Genomic DNA, 26,242 nt, shown 5'->3' on the forward strand with positions numbered 1-26,242 from the left:
GTTGGATGGTCAAAGAGTGAGTTATCATAATTTTGTTTATTAAATGTTTTTGTAAACATAAATGATATACAAAAATGAGAGTAAATATTAGAATTCAGTTACTTGTTTTATTAGACTACATTAAATGTATGCTTTTTAAAAACACTTTACAATATGATATCTATACTAATAAAAGGCAAAGCCCTCACTGACTCACTGACTCATCACTAATTCTCCAACTTCCCGTGCAGGTAGAAGGCTGAAATTTGGCAGGCTCATTCCTTACAGCTTCCTTACAAAAGTTGGTCAGGTTTCATTTCGAAATTCTATGCATAATGGTTATAACTAGAAGCTATTTTTCTCCATTTACTGTAATGGAGTTGAGCTCGAAAGCCGTGGGGGGCGGAGTTTCGTGTGACATCATCACGCCTCTCACGTAATCATGCATTGCGTAGAAAACCAGGAAGAGCTACAAAAAGCGCTGAAGAAAACATGCATTATATAATTAAGAAGGCAGCGAAACAATTAGACGTGAGCGAGTGATATATAAAACCATATTCAGTGGCTCACGTGAACTGACGTAGTGCGCAGACAAAAAGCAACAGTCCCAAAGAGTGCTGAACAAAACGAATTACACTGCTACGCTCAAATAGACAAACCACACGCGTGGCAATAGTAGAGGCTTCGCCTCTAGCGCGACTCGAGGTTCGATTCGAGAGGGATGCACTAAGTATGTACGCGCGCTTCTCGATTCATTTTAGCCTCGCATCCCCTTGGTTTGAGATGTATGAAAAAATATGCGGTTAACGCAGAAAGACAGATCACCAATTGAAGCTTTATGAATAATGGATACTTTATTTGCGATCAATGATTGTTTTGGTAAAGGCATACTCAGTGTATTCATTACATGAAGGTAAAAAGTAAGAGTGAGGGAGGGTAACTTATTGAGGCACACAGGCAAAACCACAATAGCACGCTGGCTCGATGTACTGTAGTGCTGCGTCAACTCGATCTGAATTGCGATCACATTGAAAAAATATTTCTTTTCAAGTTCTATTTAGTCCATATGTGTCAAACTCAAGGCCCACGGGCCACATCCGCCCGCGTGTAATTATATCCGCCCGAGATCATTTTATATACTGTATTATTGTTATTAATGGCCCGGGATATGAAGCGCTGGTAACACAATAAACTACAGATCCCATAATGCAGGCTTCAGCTGCCTTGCCGAACACTTACGCGTTAATCAAGTCTAGCTTATGATGCTGCAAGTTATTGCGAAGCTAGCCCACACGATGCCAAGAGAAAAGGTGATTCTGAACATAGAGCCTTTAAAACCGATGGGAGGCTGAGTATATGTTTACTGACATTGCCGGTAAACCCGTGTGTCTCATTTGTGGAGCTAATGTGGCTGTAATTACAGAATTTAATCTAAGACGGCACTATGAGACAAAACATCAAGATAACCTGAAAGACCTGAATGCAATGCACAAGATACAGAAAGCAGAAGAGTTAAAGAAGAATCTGACACTTCAGCAGACGTTTTTACCGTGCAAAATCACAAAGTGATTTCAAGTGAAGCTACTTTTATGGGAGACACAAATGCACCAGTGCAACTTGCCCCACTTTCCCTGTTGCCAAGTAATGTTGAACCAAATCGGCACAACGGTGTTCCCAAATCGCACTTTGCTGATAAACTGAGCGACTGCGCACTGAGTTCACGGCGCTTTGGTGACTTTGAAGAACAAAAAGAATTTTGAGTTGTTTCGCAACCCATTTGCCGTCGATGTGGAAACTGCACCTGTGCAGATTCAGATGGAGGTGATTGAGCTGCAGTGTAATGGCACACTGAAGGCAAAGTACGATACTGCACGGCCCGCACAGTTTATTCACTCCATTCCCAGAAATGCTCCAGCTCCGTCTACATGCGGCTCGAACCTTGTGCATGTTTGGTAGCACATATCTGTGTGAGAAGCTCTTCTCAGTCATGAAGACTAACAAAACAGCACACAGGAGTCGCCTCACTGATGAGCACCTGCAGTCCATCCTGAGAATCTCCACAACACAGAACCTCACACCAAACATAAAGAACTTGTTGCCAAAAAAGATGCCAGGCGTCCAAATCTGATAAAATGACATAAGAGCAAAGACAACTGAATGATTTGATTTGTTATTGCTGAAAAGAACAAATTTTATTTATATTTCCAGGTTTTGTTATGCACCATGTTCATATTTGAATTTGTATAATTTTGACAGGATATATTTTTATGGAGAGCAAAATCTTTTGGGATATTTAAAATTTAAGTTTATTTTTATATAAAATTACATAAGAGTAAAGAAATTTGAATGTTTGTTCTTTTAACGTTTACTTTATTTCTAACTTGTATAATTTAGACAGGATATATTTTTATGGAGAGCAAAATATTATAAGTTATTTAAGGTTTGAGTTGATTTATTCGAATAATATTCTGTCGACTAAATAAAAATTCCTTCTATTTAAAATTTAAATAGAACTTGAACAGAAATAGTTCATAATATCCACGCAGACTTGCACGTAAGAGGGAGTCATCCGTTTTAACAAACAGCGTATTGCACTGATCTGAAATAGCCTGCCCATTTAATTATTTAGGAATGGATAAATAAATTAAGATTTTGTACAAATAATGTTTTTCATTTTTCTTCCCTCATGGATTCTGGCACCCCCAGCAACAGTTGCTCGCACCCCAAAGACTGTATATATGTGTATGTATGTATGTGTATATATATATATATATATATATATATATATATATATATATATATATATATATATATATATATATATATATATATATATATATATATACAGTGGTGTGAAAAACTATATGCCCCCTTCCTGATTTCTTATTCTTTTGCATGTTTGTCACACAAAATGTTTCTGATCATCAAACACATTTAACCATTAGTCAAATATAACACAAGTAAACACAAAATGCAGTTTTTAAATGATGGTTTTTATTATTTAGGGAGAAAAAAAAATCCAAACCTACATGGCCCTGTGTGAAAAAGTAATTGCCCTCTGAACCTATTAACTGGTCGGGCCACCCTTAGCAGCAATAACTGCAATCAAGCGTTTGCGATAACTTGCAATGAGTCTTTTACAGAGCTCTGGAAGAATTCTGGCCCACTCATCTTTGCAGAATTGTTGTAATTCAGCTTTATTTGAGGGTTTTCTAGCATGAACCGCCTTTTTAAGGTCATGCAATAGCATCTCAATTGGATTCAGGTCAGGACTTTGACTAGGCCACTCCAAAGTCTTCATTTTGTTTTTCTTCTGCCATTCAGAGGTGGATTTGCTGGTGTGTTTTGGGTCATTGTCCTGTTGCAGCACCCAAGATCGCTTCAGCTTGAGTTGACGAACAGATGGCCGGACAGTCTCCTTCAGGATTTTTTTTTAGACTGTAGAATTCATGGTTCCATCTATCACAGCAAGCCTTCCAGGTCCTGAAGCAGCAAAACAACCCCAGACCGTCACACTACCACCACCATATTTTACTGTTGGTATGATGTTCTTTTCTGAAATGCTGTGTTCCTTTTACGCCAGATGTAGCGGGACATTTGCCTTCCAAAAGTTCAACTTTTGTCTCATCAGTCCACAAGGTATTTTCCCGAAAGTCTTGGCAATCATTGAGATGTTTCTTAGCAAAATTGAGACGAGCACCAATGTTCTTTTTGCTTAACAGTGGTTTGCGTCTTGGAAATCTGTCATGCAGGCCGTTTTTGCCCAGTCTCTTTCTTATGGTGGAGTCGTGAACACTGACCTTAATTGAGGCAAGTGAGGCCTGCAGTTCTTTAGACGTTGTCCTGGGGTCTTTTGTGACCTCTCGGATGAGTCGTCTTTGTACTCTTGGGGTAATTTTGGTCGGCCAGCCACTCCTGGGAAGGTTCACCACTGTTCCATGTTTTTGCCATTTGTGGATAATGGCTCTCACTGTGGTTCACTGGAGTCCCAAAGCTTTAGAAATGGCTTTATAACCTTTACCAGACTGATAGATCTCAATTACTTCTGTTCTCATTTGTTCCTGAATTTCTTTGGATCTTGGCATGATGTCTAGCTTTTGAGGTGCTTTTGGTCTACTTCTCTGTGTCAGGCAGCTCCTATTTAAGTGATTTCTTGATTGAAACAGGTGTGGCAGTAATCAGGCCTGGGGGTGGCTACGGAAATTGAACTCAGGTGTGATACACCACAGTTAGATTATTTTTAACAAGGGGCAATTACTTTTCACACAGGGCCATGTAGGTTTGGATTTTTTTCTCCTAAATAATAAAACCATCATTTAAAACTGCATTTTGTGTTTACTTGTGTTATATTTGACTAATAGTTAAATGTGTTTGATGATCAGAAACATTTTGTGTGACAAACATGCAAAAGAATAAGAAATCAGGAAGGGGGCAAATAGTTTTTCACACCACTGTATATATATGTGTGTGTATGTATATATATATATATATATATATGTATTTGTGTGTATATATGTGTCTGTATGTATATGTATGTGTGTATATGTAGATATGTATATATATATATATATATATATGTGGATGTATGTGTGTGTATATATATATATATATATCTTGTCACGCTTGGGTCACAGATTTGCACAGAGACACAGAAGGGCGTAGAAAAAAGAAGGATTTTTATTCAGACACCGCAAACACATGAGCTTAAACGTGCTCCATGACAAGTCAGATATAACAGTTCCGCTAGGAGCAGAGAGAGATAAAAGCAAACAATCAATTCCCAAACTGACAGGCTGCAAGGCTTATAAGTCGGCGGAGTACCGCGAGGCTTGTATTACGCGTTATAGTGCAAGGATAAGGAGCAATGTGTAGTCAGTGTTTCAGGGTTTGTGGTTTTCCCAGGGCGTCTGTCTCTATTTGGGGTGCGATCAGCCCTCCAGCTCACACCCTCCCCCTCAGCTTTATTCACATTCCTGTGAATCAAGCGACTCTCTGTACTAGGTTCATTTAGTCGTGATAATACATCTGCGTTGGCGTGTTCAGAACCTGGTCGGTGCTTTACTGTGAAACTGTAAGGTTGTAAACCCAGAAACCATCTCATTAGACGAGTTTGTATCTTTCTGTCGGTACAACCACTGGAGTGGAGCATGATCAGTTACCAAAGTGAAGTTTCGTCCCCACAAGTAATAGCGAAGCGCTTCCACAGCCCACTTAATTGCCAAGCATTCTTTCTCAATTGTAGAATAATTGCGTTCCCTAGGAAGTAATTTCCTACTCAAATATGTGATTGGATGTTCTTCTCCATCAAAAATTTGTGACAGGACTGCCCACACCAAATGCACTTGCGTCTGTTTGCAAGATAAAATCTTTTGTGAAATCCGGGTTCCTTAGAACCGGGTAAGAAGACAATGCTTTTTTTAAATCGTTGAAAGAACGTTAGCAATTTTCTGTCCACAGGACAGGTCGGTTTTTCTGCCTCTAGTAAGTTCTGTAAGAGGAGCAGCTCTATGTGCAAAATTTGGAATGAATTTTCTGTAGTAACCAGCGAGTCCCAGAAAGGCGCGTACTTGTTTCTGTGTCTCAGGTCTCGGGTAAACAAGCATTTCTTCTATTTTCCTTAATTGTGGCCTAAGTAAACCCTTGCCCATAGAATAGCCTAAGTAATGAGTCTCGGACATGCCTAGTTTACATTTCTTAGGGTTAGCAGTAAGGCCAGCCTGTCTCAAGCTTTCAAGAACGGCTTGAAGCCGCTCTAAGTGTGTTTTCCAATCATTGCTAAAAATCACGACATCGTCAAGGTATGCCCCAGCATATTCAGAGTGAGGACGTAGGATCTGATCCATCATACGCTGAAAAGTTAGAGGTGCCCGTGAAGACCAAACGGAGTCTTGTAAATTCATAGAGTCCGTCAGGAGTCGCAAATGCCGTTTTCTCACAACTGCTAGCCTCTAAAGGCACCTGCCAATAGCCTTTCGTGAGATCTAGCGTGGAGATATAGCTCGCCTGACCCAGTTTTTCCAACAGTTCATCGACACGGGGCATGGGATAAGCATCAATTTAGAGACCTTATTCAAGCGTCTGAAATCGATACAGAACCGAACCGAACCGTCTTGCTTTGGGACTAATACGACTGGGCTGCACCAGTCACTTTACTTTCACGAATTACACCCAGTGTCAGCATCTTTTTACCTCTTGCACAATATTTCGCGCTTCCGGTATCCGAACGGCCGCATCTGTCGCGAACATCAGGTGCAGTGGTAATTTTATGTTTTGTAATGTTAGTCTTGCCTGGTAAATCTGAAAAGACATCAGTGTTCCGTTCTATCAAAGATAACAGTTCTGTCTTTTGCGTGTCAGTAAGATCGTTACCAATGGTAACATCGGACTGAGAAACAGCAGCCAAGGAAGTGTTAACCTCTTGTCGGTCGTGCCATTCCTTCAAGAGGTTAATGTGTAAAATCTGGAATGGTTTGCGCCGCCGGTATTCTAACCTTGTAATTTACGGACTCATACGCTCCTCAATAATGGCGGGCCCTGCCATTTAGCTAAGAATTTGTGTGGATCCGAGGGAACCAGTACCAAAACACGATCGCCAGGTTTGAACTCACGGAGCTTGCTGCCTATCGTAAAGACGCTTCTGAGTTTCCTGTTCTCGTTGTTGGTGTTCCACAGCAATAGAGGAAAGCATAGAAATTCTGTCTTGCAACGAAATTAGTCGATCTGCAAAGCTTGGACCCTTAGCTGCTCTCTCGTTTCCTATCCATTCCTCACGTACCACATCCAGGATGCCTCGGCCGCCTGCCGAATAACAACTCGAAGGGACTCAAGCCAGTGGGCGCCTGTGGTGATTCTCGCACGCGTACAAAACAAACGGTAGGACAGGGTTCCATGTTGTGGGATCATTATGAGCAACTCGCCTGATCATCTGTTTCAATGTTTTGTTAAATCGCTCGGTTAAACCATTCGTTTGAGGATGGTAAACAGTAGTACTCAATTTCTTAATAGCAAAGCTGTCACACAATTGTTTCATCACGCGAGAAGTGAAAGGTGTGCCCTGATCAGTTAAGATTTCTCTAGGGATACCAATACGAGTAAAAGTTTCACATAGTGCTTTGGCTACAGCGAAGAGTTGGCCTTTTCAGCGATCATTTCTGGATATCGTGTCGCATAATCAACCAACACCAGCAAATATTGGTACCCATCCTTAGTCTTAGGTAATGGTCCCACAATATCTAATCCCACACGCTGAAAGGGAACCTCCAATATGGGCATAGGACAAAGGGGAGCCGAGGAGGCTTATAAGCAGAGACGATCTGGCAGTCTGGACATGAAGTACAAAATCGTTCAACATCTTTTCCCATATTAAGCCAATAAAATCGTTTTGATAACCGGTCTCTAGTTTTGTCGGCACCGAGGTGCCCCCCCAAGATGTGTGAATGTGCCAGATGCAAAACAGTTTCCCTATGTGCTTCAGGTACCACCAGTTGTTCAATAAATTCCCCCTCCAAATGATCTGAGATCACTCTGAAAAGGCAACCGTCCTTTTCTATAAAGTGTGGGGTTTTCACACCCCCGGAATTACGCTCTTGGTAATAAGAGTCAATAGCGGAGGCGTTTGCAATCTGGGAAGATGTAGAAGGAGCAGCCCATTCTGGAAGATTGTCGGGGTGACCTCCTCCGTCTCGCTGGAGAGATCGGGTTCAATATCTAAGTTGGGCTCTAGATTTTCCCCGGCCGCTACCAGTTCTTCGTCTTGGATTTCTTCTTCTTCTCCCCCCCCACCAAGTTCATTAGTGGACTGGACTACTGGTCCCTTACATTTATTAATCAGTTTCGGAAAAGGGCATTTCTCCGTCCTATGAGTAATGGCCAAGGGCACGAGTCCAAACGGCAGACCAAACCTTAAAGTGGCCCCTATAAGTTAAAGGAAGAAGTAAAGTCTGATAATCTTTAACATCACCATGTACACAGCGTATTTTTACAGTCTCACAGTCTCTAAGGCATTGTTCATTAAGACAGTCTCGTCTCACAATACAAAGGTCACTTCCCGAATCTAACAATGCTGAGATTTCTTTGTGTCCCAATTTCACCGGGATCAACAAGCCATCTTTTCCATCCGGACATGTAATAGTTGAGCAACAAATCTCGGCCAGTCCAATCTCCAGTGAATGAGCTGGAGACAAGCGACAATCTCTTGCCAAATGGCCGAGCTGATCACATCGAAAACATCTACGGTCGGCTCCGTTTCCGAAATATCCTCTCGACGCCCACGTCGGCGTGCTGTAGCCTCCACGGTCTTGTCGACCGCTGTTGCCGCTGTCTCCCCAGAAACAGGCGTCCCATCTACGACTGGATTTCCCGGGGTCCTACCTGACCCCATTAGATTTTCAGGTCCTGCAGCTTGTCGATCGAAGCGACGAGAATGTCCTGGACGTTCGTTCACAGGTTGCGAAGCAGCACGAAATCCACCGCTCTTTCTCCAAGTGGACTGTGAACCCTCTAATCGTCTGGACATAATCGTTAATGATTTAATATCATGGCGTAGAAATTCATCTCGAAGAACTTCAGGTATGCCGGCCAGTAATATATTCACGACAACTGTTTCCATTACGTCTCCTTCAAACCAACAGTGCACTTTATGTATCAAATCTTGAATTTGCGCACGGATTGGGTCATCCATGTTTAGTTTCCAGTCTTTAAGTGCAAATGTTTTAGACTTCTGAAATAAGTCTTCGGCGGCATCCATCTGTGCAACCACTCCTGGTACCACTTGTCACGCTTGGGTCACAGATTTGCACAGAGACACAGAAGGTCGTAGAAAAAAAGAAGGATTTTTATTCAGACACCGCAAACACATGAGCTTAAACGTGCTCCATGACAAGTCAGATATAACAGTTCCGCTAGAGCAGAGAGAGAAAAGCTAACAATCAATTCCCAAACTGACAGGCGCTGCAAGGCTTATAAGTCGGCGGAGTACAGCGAGGCTTGTATTACAGCGTTATAGTGCAAGGATAAGGAGCAATGTGTAGTCAGTGTTTCAGGGTTTGTGGTTTTCCCAGGGGCGTCTGTCTCTATTTGGGGTGCGATCAGCCCTCCAGCTCACAATATATATATATATATATATATATAGATATATATAGATATAGATATATATATATAATATATGTGTGTATATATTTATATCGGACGGACAACATAGTTTCACCCACACACTGTTTATTTAAAATTAATTATTTACAAAAGTCACGTGCACCACAAACCCCAGTGCCTCTTGCACCGATTCCCCAAAGTCCAGGCCTCACTCTGCCTCTCTCTCTTTGTCCGCCTCCCGTCCTCTCTCCAGCTCTGTCCACTTCCACCCGACAAGGGAGGCGGCCCCTTATATCTGATTCCCAGACGAGCACCAGGTGTTCCCGGCATTCTTCCCTTGGCCACGCCCCAGCGTGGCGGAAGTGCCGGCTGTCCTCCCAGCAGCTCTCCGGGTGTCCTCCAAAGTCTTCCCCCCCAGCACTTCCTGGTGTAGCGGAAGTGCCGGGCTCCTGGGATAATCAGCCACTGGGGCGCCGCCTGGCGGTGGCCACGAGTCCCTACTGGGCTGGACTTCCAAGCCCTCTCGGTCTGGAGGAGGCACAAGCCCTCCTCTGGTCCTCCTGGTCGTCCCAGCCGGGCTCCAGCCCCGGCCAGAGACCACAATATATATATCCATCCATCCATTTTCTAACCCGCTGAATCCGAATACAGGGTCACGGGGGTCTGCTGGAGCCAATCCCAGCCAACACAGGGCACAAGGCAGGAACCAATCCAGGTACCCACCGCAGGACACACACAAACACACCCACACATCAAGCACACACTTGGGCCAATTTAGAAACACCAATCCACCTAACCTGCATGTCTTTGGATTGTGGAAGGAAACCGGAGTGCCCTGGGGAAACCCACGCAGACACGGGGAGAACATGCAAACTCCACGCAGGGAGGACCCGGGAAGCGAACCCGGGTCTCCTAACTGCGAGGCAGCAGCGCTATATATATCAGCAACACTCATCACTCACAACAGTGACAAAACAATTACATTGACAATCATGTTATGTTATTTTCAAAATGTTTCCTTTTCTTTTTCATTACTTTTTTAACACACTGCTTCTCCTCTGCGAAGCGCGGTTATTTTGCTAGTAGTTTATAAATGCAGCCCAAGCATTCTTGTGGTGAATCAAAAGCCCTCATAGACAATGCTAAAGGACCTAATAAATGAACCACTAGTGAATTTAATCTTATTGTTTCATCTTGTCCATATTGATTTTTGCATTATGTTAAAATTTGCTTGCATCATAATTTTCTTCAAAATTGTGTAAACTGTTAGCAAAGCTGACAGTTCAACACCAGTTGTGCCTCTATTAAAGAGGTGCTATCTTTTTGCATTTTCTGTATGGAGCCAACAACTCCAAATAAAGAAGCACAGAAGCTGAACCAAACCAACCCTTATTTGCATTTCTGATGTGAATCAAGGCTTTTTGATTTTCAGTACATCTCCAGAGCTCATTCGTGCTCCCAGTTGACACATTTACCATTTCTTAAAATATCCACTAGTAACTAGTTTTCTCCAAAATTTTGGTTGTTGAATGATTACAGATTGTATTCTAATGACATAGTTGTTTGCTGCCCTTTTAAAGTAGCAACATTTTTATCACTTCGTTAGATACCATAGGCAAATGCAGAAGGGCAAATGCAGAAATACTTAATGTTACTGTTGTGCTTTTGAAAGCTGATGAGTCACTGACTGTGAGGGAGAGAGTGCAAATCAATGGGAAAGACTTCTTTGCTCATTACCATGCAACCGTCTGTCAATAGGCTATAATTAGCTACAGGTTCTCAGACGACTCAGCATCATAAACCTGATCAGCCAGGCCAAGGACATCTGATAGTTGGATTTCATACTGCCAAAACGGCTGTAAGCCTACATTTTTATTTGAAATGCATACTGTATATGCAGTAAAAATAAGTTTTGAGTACTTGGAGTGTTCTGTTATGTATATTATTAAAAATATAATGAATCTTACTTTTAAATATACATCTAAATGTAAATGTGTTTAAATTGTGCAGTGACATGCATGCTTTACAGAAATCAGCCTAAACATAATCATAAACTTAGCCCTATTATTTGTGAAAATAGAAGGTTTTTTAGGAATACACTAAGTGTAATTCTCAAATTGTACTGTGAATGTGTGTAAAGAAATACCTTGTTGTTTCTTCTGAAGTGAAATGTCATGTATACACAGTGCAGAAAAAAATCACAAATTATAAATTAGTGGCCCAGACTTTACCGTGTTCTTTAAAAAATATAAATTACTAGACATTAAGCCTGTTACAATAATGGGCACTAGAACAGTAGTGCATAAACATTAGTAGGCACAGTCTGCCTAAAGTAAAATAATAATAAAAATAAAATAGAAATGTATATGACAACACAGTAAGTATAATTAATATTGTCTTAGTGTAAAACTTTGTAACAATCTGTAAGATACAATATCTGAAGAAGATATTTAGGTAAAATTTTCTATTTTTTTACCTCATGAAATTTTTCTATACAATTTCATTATAGACAACATTTCTTGTAAATATTCTGTCTGAGTTTGGCAACAGTTTGTCCTTGTTCAGGACCATCTACAACCTTGACAACAACATCTGGAAAACTTCTAACTCTTGATAATGCAACATATAACTGACCGTGGCTGAATACTGGTTCTGGCAAGTAAATGCCAACTATTTGTAACGTTTGCTCATCTGAGTCTTTCTCTTTTAACGTTTTTCTGATGGTCATTTTGTTTTTTTTTCAATCGATCTATTTGCTTGTATTTTTCTTTGTCTTTCAGCCTTTCTTTTGTTGATGTTTACTTGTTGAGCTGACCGTTTTTCCAGGAGATGTTGCTTATATATTGATTGTCTGTGTCTTTTGTCTTTTTTTTTGGGTGCCATGTTGTTAGTAGATACGTCCGTAATATTTTGTTTTACAGTAATACTGGCTTGTATGTGGCTGTAATATGTGCCACTCTTTTGTGTGTCTTTAATTTTCTCTCATAGTAATACTGGTTTGTATTTCTGTAAAATGCCTGTAATTTTGTCTGACAGTAATACTGGCTTTGTTGTCTGTAATTTGACTTTAATTTTCTGTCACAACATTGGGCAATCAGCGGAGTGTCCCCAGCAACTGATTTAATGTGTGGAGTGCAGCTGATAATCATGCTCGTGGCGTCTCGCCAGCAAGTACTGTTTAGTTCCCCAGCAAGTATTTTAATCTGTGCTGGCGTGCAGCTGATTATTGTATGTGTGGCGTCTCCCCAGCAACGGATTTTATGTGCGTGGCCACGGCTACATAATCAGCACTCTCCCCAGCAATGTTGTCCTTTATTTCTTATCATGCGCGGCCGTGGCTAGGCCATTCACTGTGTGCCCAGTTTCCAGTGTGTGTGCGTCCACGGTTCCGTGCGCATGGTCGGGGCCCACGCATGCGTACTTCACCAGCAGACACACACACACACGGACACCTTGACGCACATAAGGGTTTTATTAAAGAGTATTCCAAAGAAGTATTAGGCATTATTAATTTATGGTTAACATATGGGTTATAAGAACAAACATTTAGACACATGAAAAAATCAGTGCACTCTGTTTTAAATTTATACTTTTTAAAAATGTATTGACATATCTATTAAATATCTAGAGTAAGGTGCTGTTAATAAAGTACACTTGTTATGCTGATGAAAAAGGAAGTGCCACCACCTTTACAGATTTTGAACTTGTATAAATGGTTGGGTGGCTCAGCGCCCTTTCACACCTTATCACTATACTAAAACACTTTTCTTTCTTTCTTCTTTCTTTTCCAAGCTCTCCATGACTTCACCCTCTCTTTTAGCATAGACTCAGGCCATTATTGAGTCAACTACCCACTAACTTCCTGAGAGAATTTTGAATGTATATTTCCCCTAAAGCTGTATCTTACTCTCTACCTCCAGGTTATAGCCTTTTTGGCAAATTCAGTATGTTTGATGGCCTATCCACTTTCTTCTGCATTGGGTTAATGACATGTAATATTACTGGCAGCACATGGTTTGGTTCTCTCTCTCTCTCTCTCTCTCCCACTTAGAGCATTGCTGTGCCCTGCTTATTGAATTTGGGATATTTTATATACAGTGTGAAAAAAAAACTGTTCACACCCTTATAAGTTTCACATTTTACTCTTATGCTAAATTGCATCACAGTGAATTTTATTCTGTGTTTTTTGACACTGAACATCATAAAAGGCCTTTTAATGTCAACAAAGTGATCCAAATTAATTATACAGTAAATATAAAACATACAGCAATTGGTGCCTAGTGAATTGATCTTTGGCAGTAATTCCAGCCTTAAGTCTATCTGGACAGCTCTTTATCAGCTTTGCACATCTGGACACGCAAATTACTCCCGTTTTCCTTTGCAAAATTCCTTCATCTCTGGCGGGGACCTTCAGTGAACAGCCATTTGAAGTCCAGCTAAATTTCTCAATTGGCTTGTGTTTGATGATGTGCATGCAGCCCTAAATATTGCAGTTAGTCTGATAGCCAAAAAGCTCATTTTTGGTTGCATAAGACCATAGAACCTTTATCCATCAGTGTCTTCTATGTGCTGTCTGGCAAATTATAGCCAGGATATCTTGTGCATTTTTTAAAACAGTGGCTTTCTCTTTGCTGCTCTCCCATAATGCTGCAGCTAGTGAACAATCTGGGCACCGTCTCTATAATGTTACCCACTGTAGCTTGTAACTCCATCCATGTTTTTGGGATGGCCTGATCTAGGCAGATTTACTGCTGTGTCTTACTCTTCATTTCTTAATGACTAATTAACTGGACTTCAAGGGATATTCGGTGACTTGGATATTTTCTTGCATCTTGTATCCATCCTCTGATTTGTGCTTTACAGTCACCTTTTTACTGAGTTGTCTGGAGTGTTCTTTGGTGCTCATTGCAAAGCTTAAACCATGATACTGACTCACAACAGGTTAGGTTTATATTACAATCAATTCAAATCCCTAAACTATGGACAGGTGATCTCTATTGAACTAATTATGTGACTTCTAAACCCAAATGGCTTTACGTATAATGGTAGGTGTGTCATATTAAAGGAGATGTATACTTATTTGATTAATTATTTGGAATTTTATATTTGTAATTAACAAACCATTTTGTGGAGATTTGTTTTCACTTTGACATTAAAGAGTGTTTTTGTGTGATCAGTGCCAAAAAGCCAAAATAAATTCACTGTGATTTAATATTGTGTAACAGTAATATGTTCAAACTTCCATTAGGGTGAATACTTTTTACAGGCACTATATACTACATTTATAAACTTTCAACTTCAATAAGGCACTTTTAAAGCAGAACATCTCAAAAATGGAGCTCTAGTCTTTTAAAATAGTGTACAGAAATGTATTAATGTAGTTTAATGTAATTTACTTTATCATTACACTAAGCAACTTGTCAGTTCCTTTTGGAAGAAACCAAATGCTCACAAAACCCTCTTTCACACACTAAATTCATGATAACAGAAGTTAACAGGAAATAATTATGGTTATTGTGGTAAATCATGCACTTGGTTGCCTCGTTTCAGTCCGTAACTTAGATTTTAATCAGTTAACTAACTGTAATCTACTTTTATATTTTACTGTATGCTTATGTAGTACAACAGCTTATTATTTTAAAAGTCATATAGTGGGGACTTTCCTTAGTATTTAGAGTTGCTATCTGTTGCAGTTTTACAGCCTGTCCTTTGAAGAACTTCTTTTAATAGGTCAAAACATTAAAAGTGTCATTAGTATCTTGTGGTATACTTGCACACATAGGAATTGGAAGTGTTTGGAATGATAAATCAACAAAACCATGCCCTTTAATTTAGATATTAAAATTGTTTTCTTTCGAATGGATTGAAAAAGCTGAGAAATGTGCATCTTATGTAAAACTAGGATCATTTTTTGTTTGTAAGTGTAAGATTACATCTTACAAAGCATGCCTAAAATTAGTAAAACAGATATTTATTTCCATATTGAGTAGCAGCAGAAGTAGTGGTAGTAATTTATTTTTTATTTAGCCAATTTAAAAGAAAAAACATACATAAACAAAAATGTAGTTTCTAATAATCTTGTTGTTTCATTCTCAACATTGTTAACATAAAATACAGCACACTATTTGACACTATAACATTATATGCAACAGATGTAAATAGCAACATAATATATAATAAAAAAAATTTCAAAACACAACAACTAATATAATGTCACAACTGGCTCCATGCTGAAGTCCACAAGTAGTACCCCTAAGCTTGACCTTTTGGTTACCCAGAGTTACTGTTGGAAAAAACAAATTATTATTATGATGAGTTATTCTTGTCCTCTAATGTTGTCCTGATAATAATAGCTAAAAGAGTTAGTTACCTGGAGTTGTTGTTCTGTTGTGTCTTATTTAAAAATAAGGTTCCCCTTAAAAGAAAAAAGGCCAAAAGGTGCAAGACACAAACAAATAGAAAAAGTATAGTCTTTTAATAATATCTAGGTCAAACTGAAACGTCAGCTGTGGTTAGGAAAAGGCAAAAGGGTTTAAACTGAGAGGAAGTCAAAATAACAACCATCAAAAACTCAATACTCAATAACAAGAATTAAAGTTAAACGAGCAAGCAAGAGGTTATAGCATTTAATCTCCTTGGAAGAGTCTTGGCTTCCTGTAACACTAAATAGAGTGAGATTAGCAAAAGCAAAAATAAAATCAAGTTACAGATGTTGAAAGCCATGTCTTTCTCTCTATATATTGTCTCAAGAAGAAAAAAGATAAACAATATAGCTATGGCCTTGCAAAGACTGTTCCAATATGGCAACAACAATCCCAAAAATAGAATATAAAATGTTTTTTCCATAACGCTCAAATAATAAATCAAAGAGCATAAAAATACATTAGATAGATCGATAGTACAGGTTGAGGTTGTCTAATGTGAAATTTGAAAATCCAACAACATGATGCCACAACTTTAAAATACCACACCTAACCTCATTTTCCCAAATGGGGCTCTAACACTGTGTTGGTGCCAGTATGTTATCAAACTTAGTCACCTTCAAACCTGCCTGCATTAATTACTGTGTTCCTTGTGTATTCTCTGTGTATCATAATCAAAGCTTGCTGTCATTTGTTGTTGCTGTTGTTTAACAGCTCGTGCAGGTATTCTACTGATGCTACTCTGTATAAACTTTGTTTCATACAAAACAGCTATTAAAATATTGTGTAAAATTACCATCAGGCTATATGTATAAGATCTATATGAAACATAAATATATTTATTCCCAAGATATCTCATTATGTGTATGCAAATATTCCCAAATCTGAAATGTTTCAGGTTCCAGGCATTTTGGATTAGAGATGCTCAACCTGTACCTTATTTGTCCCAAGGAGGAAATTTTCACAAAATGTGTGAAAATTAATGTTAGAAGTCCAGAGCCCAAATTACTACAGACTAGTTTTGAAGTTGTCCTTCTGGTTGTGTCGAGTTATAGCCTGAAACATATACAATGTGTAGATTGTAAGAAATTAATGATAAGTATCAACCAATGAACTGTCTTTTCACAAAAATATCCTTTTGTGCTTTTGTTTAGGAAGAGTAGAAGCTCCTACTGCTCAACTAATTGAGCAGGTTTCCCTGAATCGAGGACTCAGTAAATCGATGGGTTTTCTTGCCAACAGCAACAGGCCAAAAGAAGATGGGGACTCTCCTCCATATGTGTCTTCAGACTGCAATTCAGGGCAGGATGATACAGTGAATCTGCATTATAAACAGAGAGAGCTTCAGAATGACGGGGGACAAAAGATGTCTAACTATAATTGTGGATATACTCATACCAAAAAAGTCTGGGCCTCCTCTATGGATTTGGTTCATCCTGATGCAGCACTCTTTAGGCATATAGAATCTAATAACCAAGTGGGAAGAAGTTCTCAGCTTGATGGAATCAGTGTTAGGACCATGGGTGCCTCCAGGACAGCCAATGGCCGATTCTCAGACTGTGGTGGTCTTGGTCCTCGGAAGGCCCATCATATGTCTGAACTGTCTGTCTGCTCTGCTTTGTCCAGTGCATATGACAGAATTAAAGAACGCCAACGGAAGTTGCAAGTGCTTAGAGAAGCCATGGATGTCAATGGTGAGTAAAGTTGAAACTTGTCTGTTTTTGTTTATGTCAATCGACTTGGTGATTTTGGGGCAGTGTTGGCTTTTACACAGTATAGGAATATATATATTTTAATGATAGATATAGTATGATAAATTAATAAATTGTAAAGTGGGGGACGCACATACTTTGTTGCTTTTCCTTTGTTAACTAATGTATGTAGATTATATTGTGTTTCATCACCAAATAATCTGGAGACAACCACACCATGAGTTGCCATGAAGAAATTTACATAAATGTGGTGATCAAGGTATTGCACAGTGTTACTTATTTGATTACAGGAACCTTCCAGAACATTTTAACAGCTTACGTCTAAACTAGAAAAAGTCTGCTTCTATACATTCTGTAAACTCATCATCAGCCATCAACCTACTTTAGCAACTGTGTTAGACATAGATTAACAATGCATTATTGTAGTTATAAGAGGCTCTTTAAATGTTTCTCCTCTCTTATGAATCTTCTGTAAGAGTCAGTTTTTCTTACAGTGAAGGCAGAATTAATTTGTGTAATATGAATGAAACCTCAGTCAGGCTGAAGATTCTTGGTTGATATTGCTAGTTTAAGAAATGTAAAAGGCAAAAAATAGTTTATCAGTTAGACAAGATGGTAATGAAACCTTAAAAGCCATGCTGTTCTGTTTATATATACAGTATATATGTTAACCTGAGGCTCTTTTCATTGACTGCATGCATTGCTATGTTTCAGTATATTAGTATGACCAGCAGGTACGCAATAGTTCAAAAATTGAATTAAATTTCATTAGGGTGATTCATGCTGTGAGGTTTTAAAGTTAGAGGTGTTAGACAGATTCTTTATCAATTTAATTATTAATGAATTTATTCTTGTTCACTGTGCAATACTGATAGTTGCCCTCTGCCTTCTGTATTTGCTTAGTATATGTTGCACTTTGCTTTGGAACCTGTTATCATCAATTTTGGACTAATGGCAAATCAGTCATGGTGTTAACAGTTTTAAAAGAGGACCATTTAATCAATTTTCTACTTACACAACCCTAGAGTGTGACATCACTAGATTAAAGACATGCTTCCTCAAACTAAGACACAAGTGTATTCATGGTGCAACAGTGACTTACATTCTGGGACATAGCTAACTGATTTGAAAGCTGGAGTATTTTAAGATTATTTTGTTTTAATTCATCAAGGAGTCGATTATCATATTTTTGTTTATAAAATATTTTTGTACCAGTGAGTCTTATTCAAAAAGAAGAACAATGATAAAATGACATGCTAGTAAACTGTAATATACTGTACTAAATGCATACTTTTTAACAGTACTTTACAATGTGATGTATTTAAATGATCGGCATGTGGTCATTCAATAGCTTCCATAGACTGCATACAAAGTGATGTAAAAATGGCATTGACTGACATCTTATTGATAGTTGTTGGTTGTGAAGGGTCTAAAGCTAACTGTAGTTTGAATTCTTAAATGTAGCCTTTTTGAAAGAAGAACCCAAAGGAGAATTAAAGTCTGTTGAATTCTCAAGGTGGAGTTATTGGCCACTTTGACTATGATGGAGAACAGGTGTGAAGCTTGCCAAATTAAATTATAGGGCAAGAAAAATCTTTAATCATTATAATTTGCCAATAACTCTGTGTGCAGAGGAACTTACACAATTCCTTTCTTCTTACATTCATTTCTAAATAAGTGAAAGTTGTTTTTTTTTAAACTGTTATGGTTAATTTACCTCAGGCTGCAGGAGGTGTGAGCTAGTGTACAAGCAGCTTATGCATGTGCCTGTGGTGAAGCAGGTAAATGGTCCATGGCAGGGTGTGTTTGTTGTTTAAAAACAGTGCAGCGCAGGTTTGATGGGTGTGGATGGATGCTGCAGCAAAGCTTAGTGCATTGGAGTGTTTAATGGAGAAACTGGTAGATCACACATTCATGTGCAAATGTGAACAGGTCAGAAAATTTTCGCATTGGCACACTGTGGGTTACTAATAAAAGCATCTGCACCCACAAGCATAAGGAGCAAAAGAAATGAGTAATTGAGGAAGTAAGATTAATGAAAGAAAGAATTGGGTAGAAGTCCATGTGATGTGAAGTTAGTTAAGCAGTCGGTGGAAGCCCTGTGAAGGAGCTGAGTGGTAGATGCCCCTGGGGTGGAGCAGATCACTCCTACTGAATAGCAGAGAGCAGGAGTGAACAAATATTCCAAAAGGTCCTTTAAACACCAAGGGATGGCAGTAGGATGAGGGAGATGGGCTCAGTATGTTTCTGCAAACACTGAAAAATAGGTAGTTTTGACAAGAGTCGATTAGGGCTACTGTCACTGGTATCTTGCCTCTTCTGCTTATACCTGAGAGACGGGTGAGCATTGGGATCTTGCCTCTGCTGCTTATACCTGAGAGATGGGTGAGCATTGGGAGAAGAGAGAGATGAGCAAGGAGGCAGAAAGAGAGAGAGGGTAGCACTGAGAAGAAGATTCAAACCCTGATTTTATCCTTGGTTTTATTGCTTATTTATTTGATTGGATTATTTATTGATTTTTACAATCCTCTCTAGAGCACTGTGGTTTTACAGATTATTTATTGATTTGTTCAAGATTTTTCACTGCATCTTTGCACAAGATTGAACCTTATTTGGATTACTTGGAATACTGTAAATAGCATAGTTTGTTGGAATAAGTAGTGCATTACACATTTGTAGCAACCTTTGTTTGTTATGTGTCATCATTTCCCTACCCATCCCAGTCATGATTGTCAATGACCGTGTGCAAGAAGGAGTGATGCCAGCCGCGGGAAACCTAGTCATCACAGTGCATCGTCTGCCATTTGATGAACTTGCACTGGGGTCTATTTTACCATCAGCACTAAGAGAGGAAAATAAACAAAGTTTGTGAGTCAAAGTAATCTCTCTCACATGAAATAGTAAACAAATCCATTGCTGTCACAATGTCACACAGATTTCTCTGTGTTAAGACAGATGAGTTTTAAAATTCACCAATGCTTTGAAATGGGAATTTTTTTGTTTGTCTTTATACAACTTATGTCAACAATAACCAGCTTTACTGACAAATTTCCTAGAAAAAAGTAAGTCTTATTTTTGAACAATCGGTCTAGCAAGTGCTAAACTGTTTCATGGGATCTGACAGACAGATGTACCAATTGCAGTAGATTTTATTTTTTTTTTTTGCATTATATGTGAATGCACCTAGAAATATAATCTAAAGAAGTTTTTAAAAATGAAACCTCCTGACTATAAGCTGCAGCCACTTTCCCTATACGACCTTATCTGTGGGCCAGTATCTACACTATAAATAGTCATACCTGAGCAATGTAAAGACTGTCATTAGAAAGTGAAGTGCAGTAAACAACATACATTTTATTTGGTGAATTTCCAAGATAGACAAACCTAACAAAACTGCAGGGAACAAAACACAGGTAAATAAGTAACTGGTGTACATGTTTTAATCAAACTACAGCACCTTATACAAGACACCCTTTCATGGGGTACTTTGTGAAACATGACACTTGTAAAGTTTGAAACAGCTTGACAACAAAATTAAATTTAGATGGATTAGATTAGCCAGTTGTACAATATTACAGTAAACGATGTTGTTTAATATTGTGCTGGAGGGTGGTGGTGTTTTGCATTTTGGTTGGACATGCAAGTATGCATTTAACTGTACCCTGTACACATGATAATACTACTGCTACTCCTGCTACTACTATCTGTTGGCCATATGCATGATAATTATTTATTCCAACCATCTCAAAACAACAATGTTTAATTACTGGAAGCTACTTTGTATGTGGAACTTTAGATAGATTTATTTTTATAATATGATTGCTTCCTTTGAAGTTACACTTTAAACAGTCTTTCAGTAGCAAGCAATTTTTTTGGTAAAATAGACCTACTGAACTTTTCTAATATTTTATTAATATCTGTGGTTGAAACTAATGTATCTGTTGATATTGAAAATATAGCCAGCGCATCTCTAGATGCTATAAGGCAGTGGTTCTCAGACCCAGTCCTGGGAACCTCTTGTGGCTTTAGGTTTTTGTTCCAACCAGTTTTGCAATCAGTGAGTAATTTTCTCCTAAATCGATCTAATTTAATTTTTTCTTCCTTATTCTATATTTAGAAAAGTGCAGTTTTGTTATTTATTGTATTTATAAGACATTTTTGAAATATATTTGCATTTTTGCCATAGCTTAAATATGCATAAATTTGTTTTGTTGTTTTCCCATTAATACAAATTTTTTTTCTGTGTACTGTGCTTTGTTAATTATAACACAATGACAATTGACAAGAAGTAGATCAGACATTCCACTTTTCAAATCACAATAGTTTTGCCAGGAATGTATACCTCCTCAGATGATATATTATATATTACAGTGTCTGTCAGATCATGTGTTGTAGTAGTATTGAAGGTAATGTTTATATAAAATTAATAAAATAATTTTTTTTATCTTAAAGTCTTAATTAAGAATCATTGTTGAGTTACAGGTAAACTTATAAGGGCTATTGCAACATTTAATTGTATTTTTAATATTAATTTTGTGCTTAAAATAGGCTTAGAGTTTTTATGGCAGTCAGGGCACTACTCTGGCAATCAACAGCTTTAAAAATCTTCAGATCTGGACAGCTGACCTTTTAGTTTAGAAGCTTTCGTGCTGTGTCCTGCTTTGTAGTGTAGTCAAGATTATGTTTCCAGTTGTGGGCTTAGTGAGTTGGCTTATTGTGAGGGTAGATTTACTATTGACATGGTAATTCCATTTCATCCACTTTTATTAAAAGTCAATTGTTGTGTTGGTGTGTGTTTTCTTTTATTATTGATGTCATCGGGAAAAAGCGTAGAGCATAGAACAGAGTGAAATCAATAATCAGTAGCTTCAGAAGTTACTTAAATGGACAATAATGTTTTTAGAATGTGTTATGTGACCACTGCAGATTTTCTGCAAAATAGCTGGTAGACTCATCTGCTGTAGTAAAATGCATGTTTTGTTGGTGGAACACAGTTGTTATAAATTAAACTAAGTAAGGCTTTAGAATGACTGCTGGAAAAAAGAGCTTTTTCAGGTAAAGCCAAGAAATGACAGCGTTTCTGTCTGAATGGTGTTTTAGTTTGAGAATATGGTTCTATTGAGAATATGGCTGGCATCAGGAAATACCAGAACAGAAGCAGCATTACAGTAAACCCTACTGGTATTTCCTGTAGTATTCCATAAATATACATTTTACTTGTTGCCTTTTTTCCCATTGTTTTGATTGTCATAATCAAGTCTATTTTTATAAAGATGTTGTTACAGCTTGTAGTAACTGTAGCCTCGCCTTCTAACTCGTCTTGTAACACTGAGTCATGAAACAAATCAAACAACACACACTTTTTTAAATTGCCCAATGCAAATATTGTTTGAGACTGTAAAGGTGTCAAGTTAACAGAAAGAAAAATATGCCACACATCATCATTTAGAACTGTTAGTGCTCACAGCTAAAATATACCCATGTCACATTAACATTCAATAGATTCAGTCACATGTTTTGCATGTTGAATATATCTTGAAAAATATATTTATTTTAGAAAGATTTCTAGGGTTCCACTTTACTGGATTGAATTTCCAGTGCCATGCAAAATATTCAAGCCACTGATAAATGTTCAAATTTTGCTATATTACAAATAATCCTTGCACATCTAGTTTTAATTTAGATTTCTATAGAAAACTGACATACTTAACCAGGAACATTTTTAGAGACTAGATTATTAATCATCAGAACTATTAAAGTCTAAAAGCTGCTTCCATATTTATTGAGATCCCTTTACTATGGTTAATCTCTTAAGCTAATGCCACATTATGCAGCCTCTAGTTGTGCCAACTGCAATTGTTGATCTTGTTGCCACACCATGTTAATTTAAATGACAGAAAATCACTGGGAATGTTATATTTATCGACACAGTGCCATCTTTCCAGTGCATTCATGCATTTTTGTGACAGCCAATAAAATGCTGCCTGACAGAGCTGGCGCTGTACTATGGGTTAATGAGTATGATGAATTCAGCCCAGCTTTTGCCATTTCACATTCTGTTGTGGTACATAAAGTAACACAGAAAAATTAACTTCTGTTCTGTTTGCGATGTTTAAAACACCCATGTTTCTCATTCCTCTTTGTTGCATTATATGAATTGTACTTCCAGATGAGCATTCATTGGTTGTCTAGTCTCATTCACACTAAGCATGCCCCTACAACTAAAGACAAAATCAAACCAATCTGAGTTTATCTGAACCAGTTGCAGACTAGTTGGAGTGAGTCAATAGGCTTGTTGCATTACAAGACCTGATTTACGGGCGCGTGCCACCAATTGCCTCTCACTTGCTTGATCATATAAGTGAAGGCTTTAGCTTGAAATGGCTGGAAAAGTCATATACTGTAATGTGACATGCCCTTAAGCTTGCATACACTGCATCTTATGACTCAATTCTGATTTTTTTCCTTATGTCCAACTTTTTATTTGTTTCACTGTTCAAATTAACTTTAGTAGCAATCCAGATTCAATATTTGTACATGTATATTTGTGTTCTGATTATGCCTCACATGTTCAAAATTAATAAAAACGATTTTGTCAGACAGATATAACCCTTTTAACCATCAAGAAGATCAACGGCATGCTGAGTACTGCATTACTTAACATTGTTTTTGGTGTGGTATGTTTACCTATTTGTTACCACATGGAATATCAGATGATTAGAAAATGAAAACTATTGTTTTGAGTTCAGTTATCACTTTCATACCTGTGCTTTGAAACCTGCAAGCAGGATAATCCACCTTGACTTTTGCATATCTGTTGAATATTAACTGATTTATAGTTATTACCATAAAGTTTGTTATATTTGAGAAGTTAGGTTATTTCAATAAATTAATATTTTGTGTGTCACTGTCAGAGTAGATTACTGGTTATGCTGACAAGTCAAGAATAGATCTGTCTTTTTAAATAGACTGTAGCGGAAAGAAGTCACAGGAAGTATCCGCAGAGAAAAAAAACACACAGTCATATAAGTGCACAGGAAGTAACCGCACACGGAATAATGCCTACATGGGAAAAAACGCACGTGGATAAATGGGCACATGGAAAATTGTGCGAACGGCAAAGGATTATATGCAAAGAAGAAAAAAATTTTATATTATACATCTCAATAAATGAAATTTTTTAATTGTTCACTAAACGTATTTATAAGTTCCACAATGACTTAATCTCCCTATTTCATTGCAGTCATCCGAGCATATGGATGCTTTTCGACGGATTGCGAAGGGGTTTAGCATGCCATAAACTCACTTTAGTGAACGCCCAAGCTAACAGATTGGAGCCTACCAAAAGTATATTAAAATAAACTTTTTTGTTATTTCTTGATTTTTATTAATAATTTGGTTGATTTTTTAAAATTTGAAATTACTCTCAGCACTAGATATTTTAATATTAAAAGCACGGTAGAGAAGTAGGTGATAGCGGTGCCAATTGTCCTTGAAAACAAACTGTGCTCTTCTCCAAGATCCATTGCATGCCTAAGGGGGGATCACAGTTGCCTGATGTATACTTTGCTTCTAGTGTACCTGAATACCATAAGTCATCAAGCTAATAGCTTTCTACTGCTTAGGGAAAGAAGATTTCCATACCCTTCCTACTCTAGAACCACTAATACACTAAAAATGATATGTAAATAGTTGTTATACTGTATTGTTTTGGGAATAATGACTTTGGCTTGTGATGTGCCACTTTTTTAAAGACCAATAATTTTTTTTTCTCCTTGAGAAGATAACATTTTATGCTCCCTCTTAGCCAGTGAGGGATTGGTTTGAACACTTAATTGCTTTTTAGGAGACATTTTAGGAGGCCTCACAGTGCCTTAGAGTCGGAATGACTAGTGATCAGCTTTTGTTTTAAAAAATAAGGGACAACATTTGTGCCCAGGTCAATAACAACTTTAGTATTTAATTTACAGTGTACTAATTACCTACAAGCAGTCTGTGTGTGTGTCCAGAACATTTCTAGGCTGCAAAGCTTTTTACACATACCCATCTATGAATAACCTTACCTAAGTTTAAAGATGGTGCCCTGGCTAGGTGTCTACAGCCTAGTCTGACAGATGGACTTACTTAGATTGCCATGGGGGTTTAAAAGTTCAATTTCAGTTTAACATTTTGGTTAGTAATTGAGTGTAACTGTGAGTGATAGTGTGGTTAGTGTTTGTTTGTCTTTTTAAATTCTGGAATATGTGTATGTCTTTTGTGTTTTGCTTAAGAGCCACAGTACTGCAGTAAGTGTAAAGATGGAAACCATTTTTCACCTTGGCGATTGGTAGTGCTCAGAAGCCAAGGTAGGCTAGATGACTGTGAAAGTGAAATTAAACGCACGTGCACGCATTACAGCCCTCCTCCCAGAATTTCACATATTTGCATATGCAAATCAATATAAACAGCCCCTTTTTTTAAAAGAAAATGGTAAAAACACATATAAAAAAGAAAAATTTCAGTGAATGTGAAACGGAAGCAAGGAAAAACTTACTATTTGTTGGCTTAAGCAATGGTATAAGCAACAAAAGGAAGTTGAATTTTTGAGTGTTTCTGCCACTCTGTATCACACGATCAAGTTCAGGAAGTTGCACAGTTCCCAAGATAAAAAAAAAAAAAGTGGTTAGTTATAAAAGTCGATGTGAAAAAGCAAGTTTCAGCCCACTGTCTGTTTATTCTGTTTTAGACAATATTATAAATGCTGACCTTCATACCGAGGACACAAATCCATGTGATGAGGGTGTTGCTGTGGCCAGCACATCTTTGAGTGCTTGCTGCACACAGACCTCTGCCTAGGAAACCGCTGGGCGACCATCTGACTGTGTGCTGACAGACGCTGTTCTGGAGTCACAAAATGCAACAGTGGATGCTCAAAGAGCTGAGGCCAATGAATTAAAGAATATAAGAGTTGTACTGTGTGACCACAATTTAAGTAAAATGGTTAAAAAATATGGTGACCTGTTTTCACATTCTGCTATTACATTCAAACAAAGTTGTAAC

General features: G+C 38.1%; 1 protein-coding gene across 3 annotated transcripts in view; it reads left to right on the forward strand.

The window, feature by feature from the left end:
• The window catches only part of ptpn13 (protein tyrosine phosphatase non-receptor type 13), a 344,308-nt gene that overhangs the window by 150,922 nt on the left and 167,144 nt on the right, over nt 1-26,242 (forward strand). For all 3 annotated transcript variants that reach the window (XM_039750815.1, XM_039750816.1, XM_039750817.1), the window contains exon 7: nt 16,646-17,185. In XM_039750815.1, the coding sequence (XP_039606749.1) occupies nt 16,646-17,185 (540 nt within the window). The remainder of the gene's footprint in view (nt 1-16,645; nt 17,186-26,242) is intronic.

This window comes from Polypterus senegalus, chromosome 4, assembly GCF_016835505.1.
Source record: "Polypterus senegalus isolate Bchr_013 chromosome 4, ASM1683550v1, whole genome shotgun sequence".
NCBI classification, from domain to species: domain Eukaryota; kingdom Metazoa; phylum Chordata; class Cladistia; order Polypteriformes; family Polypteridae; genus Polypterus; species Polypterus senegalus.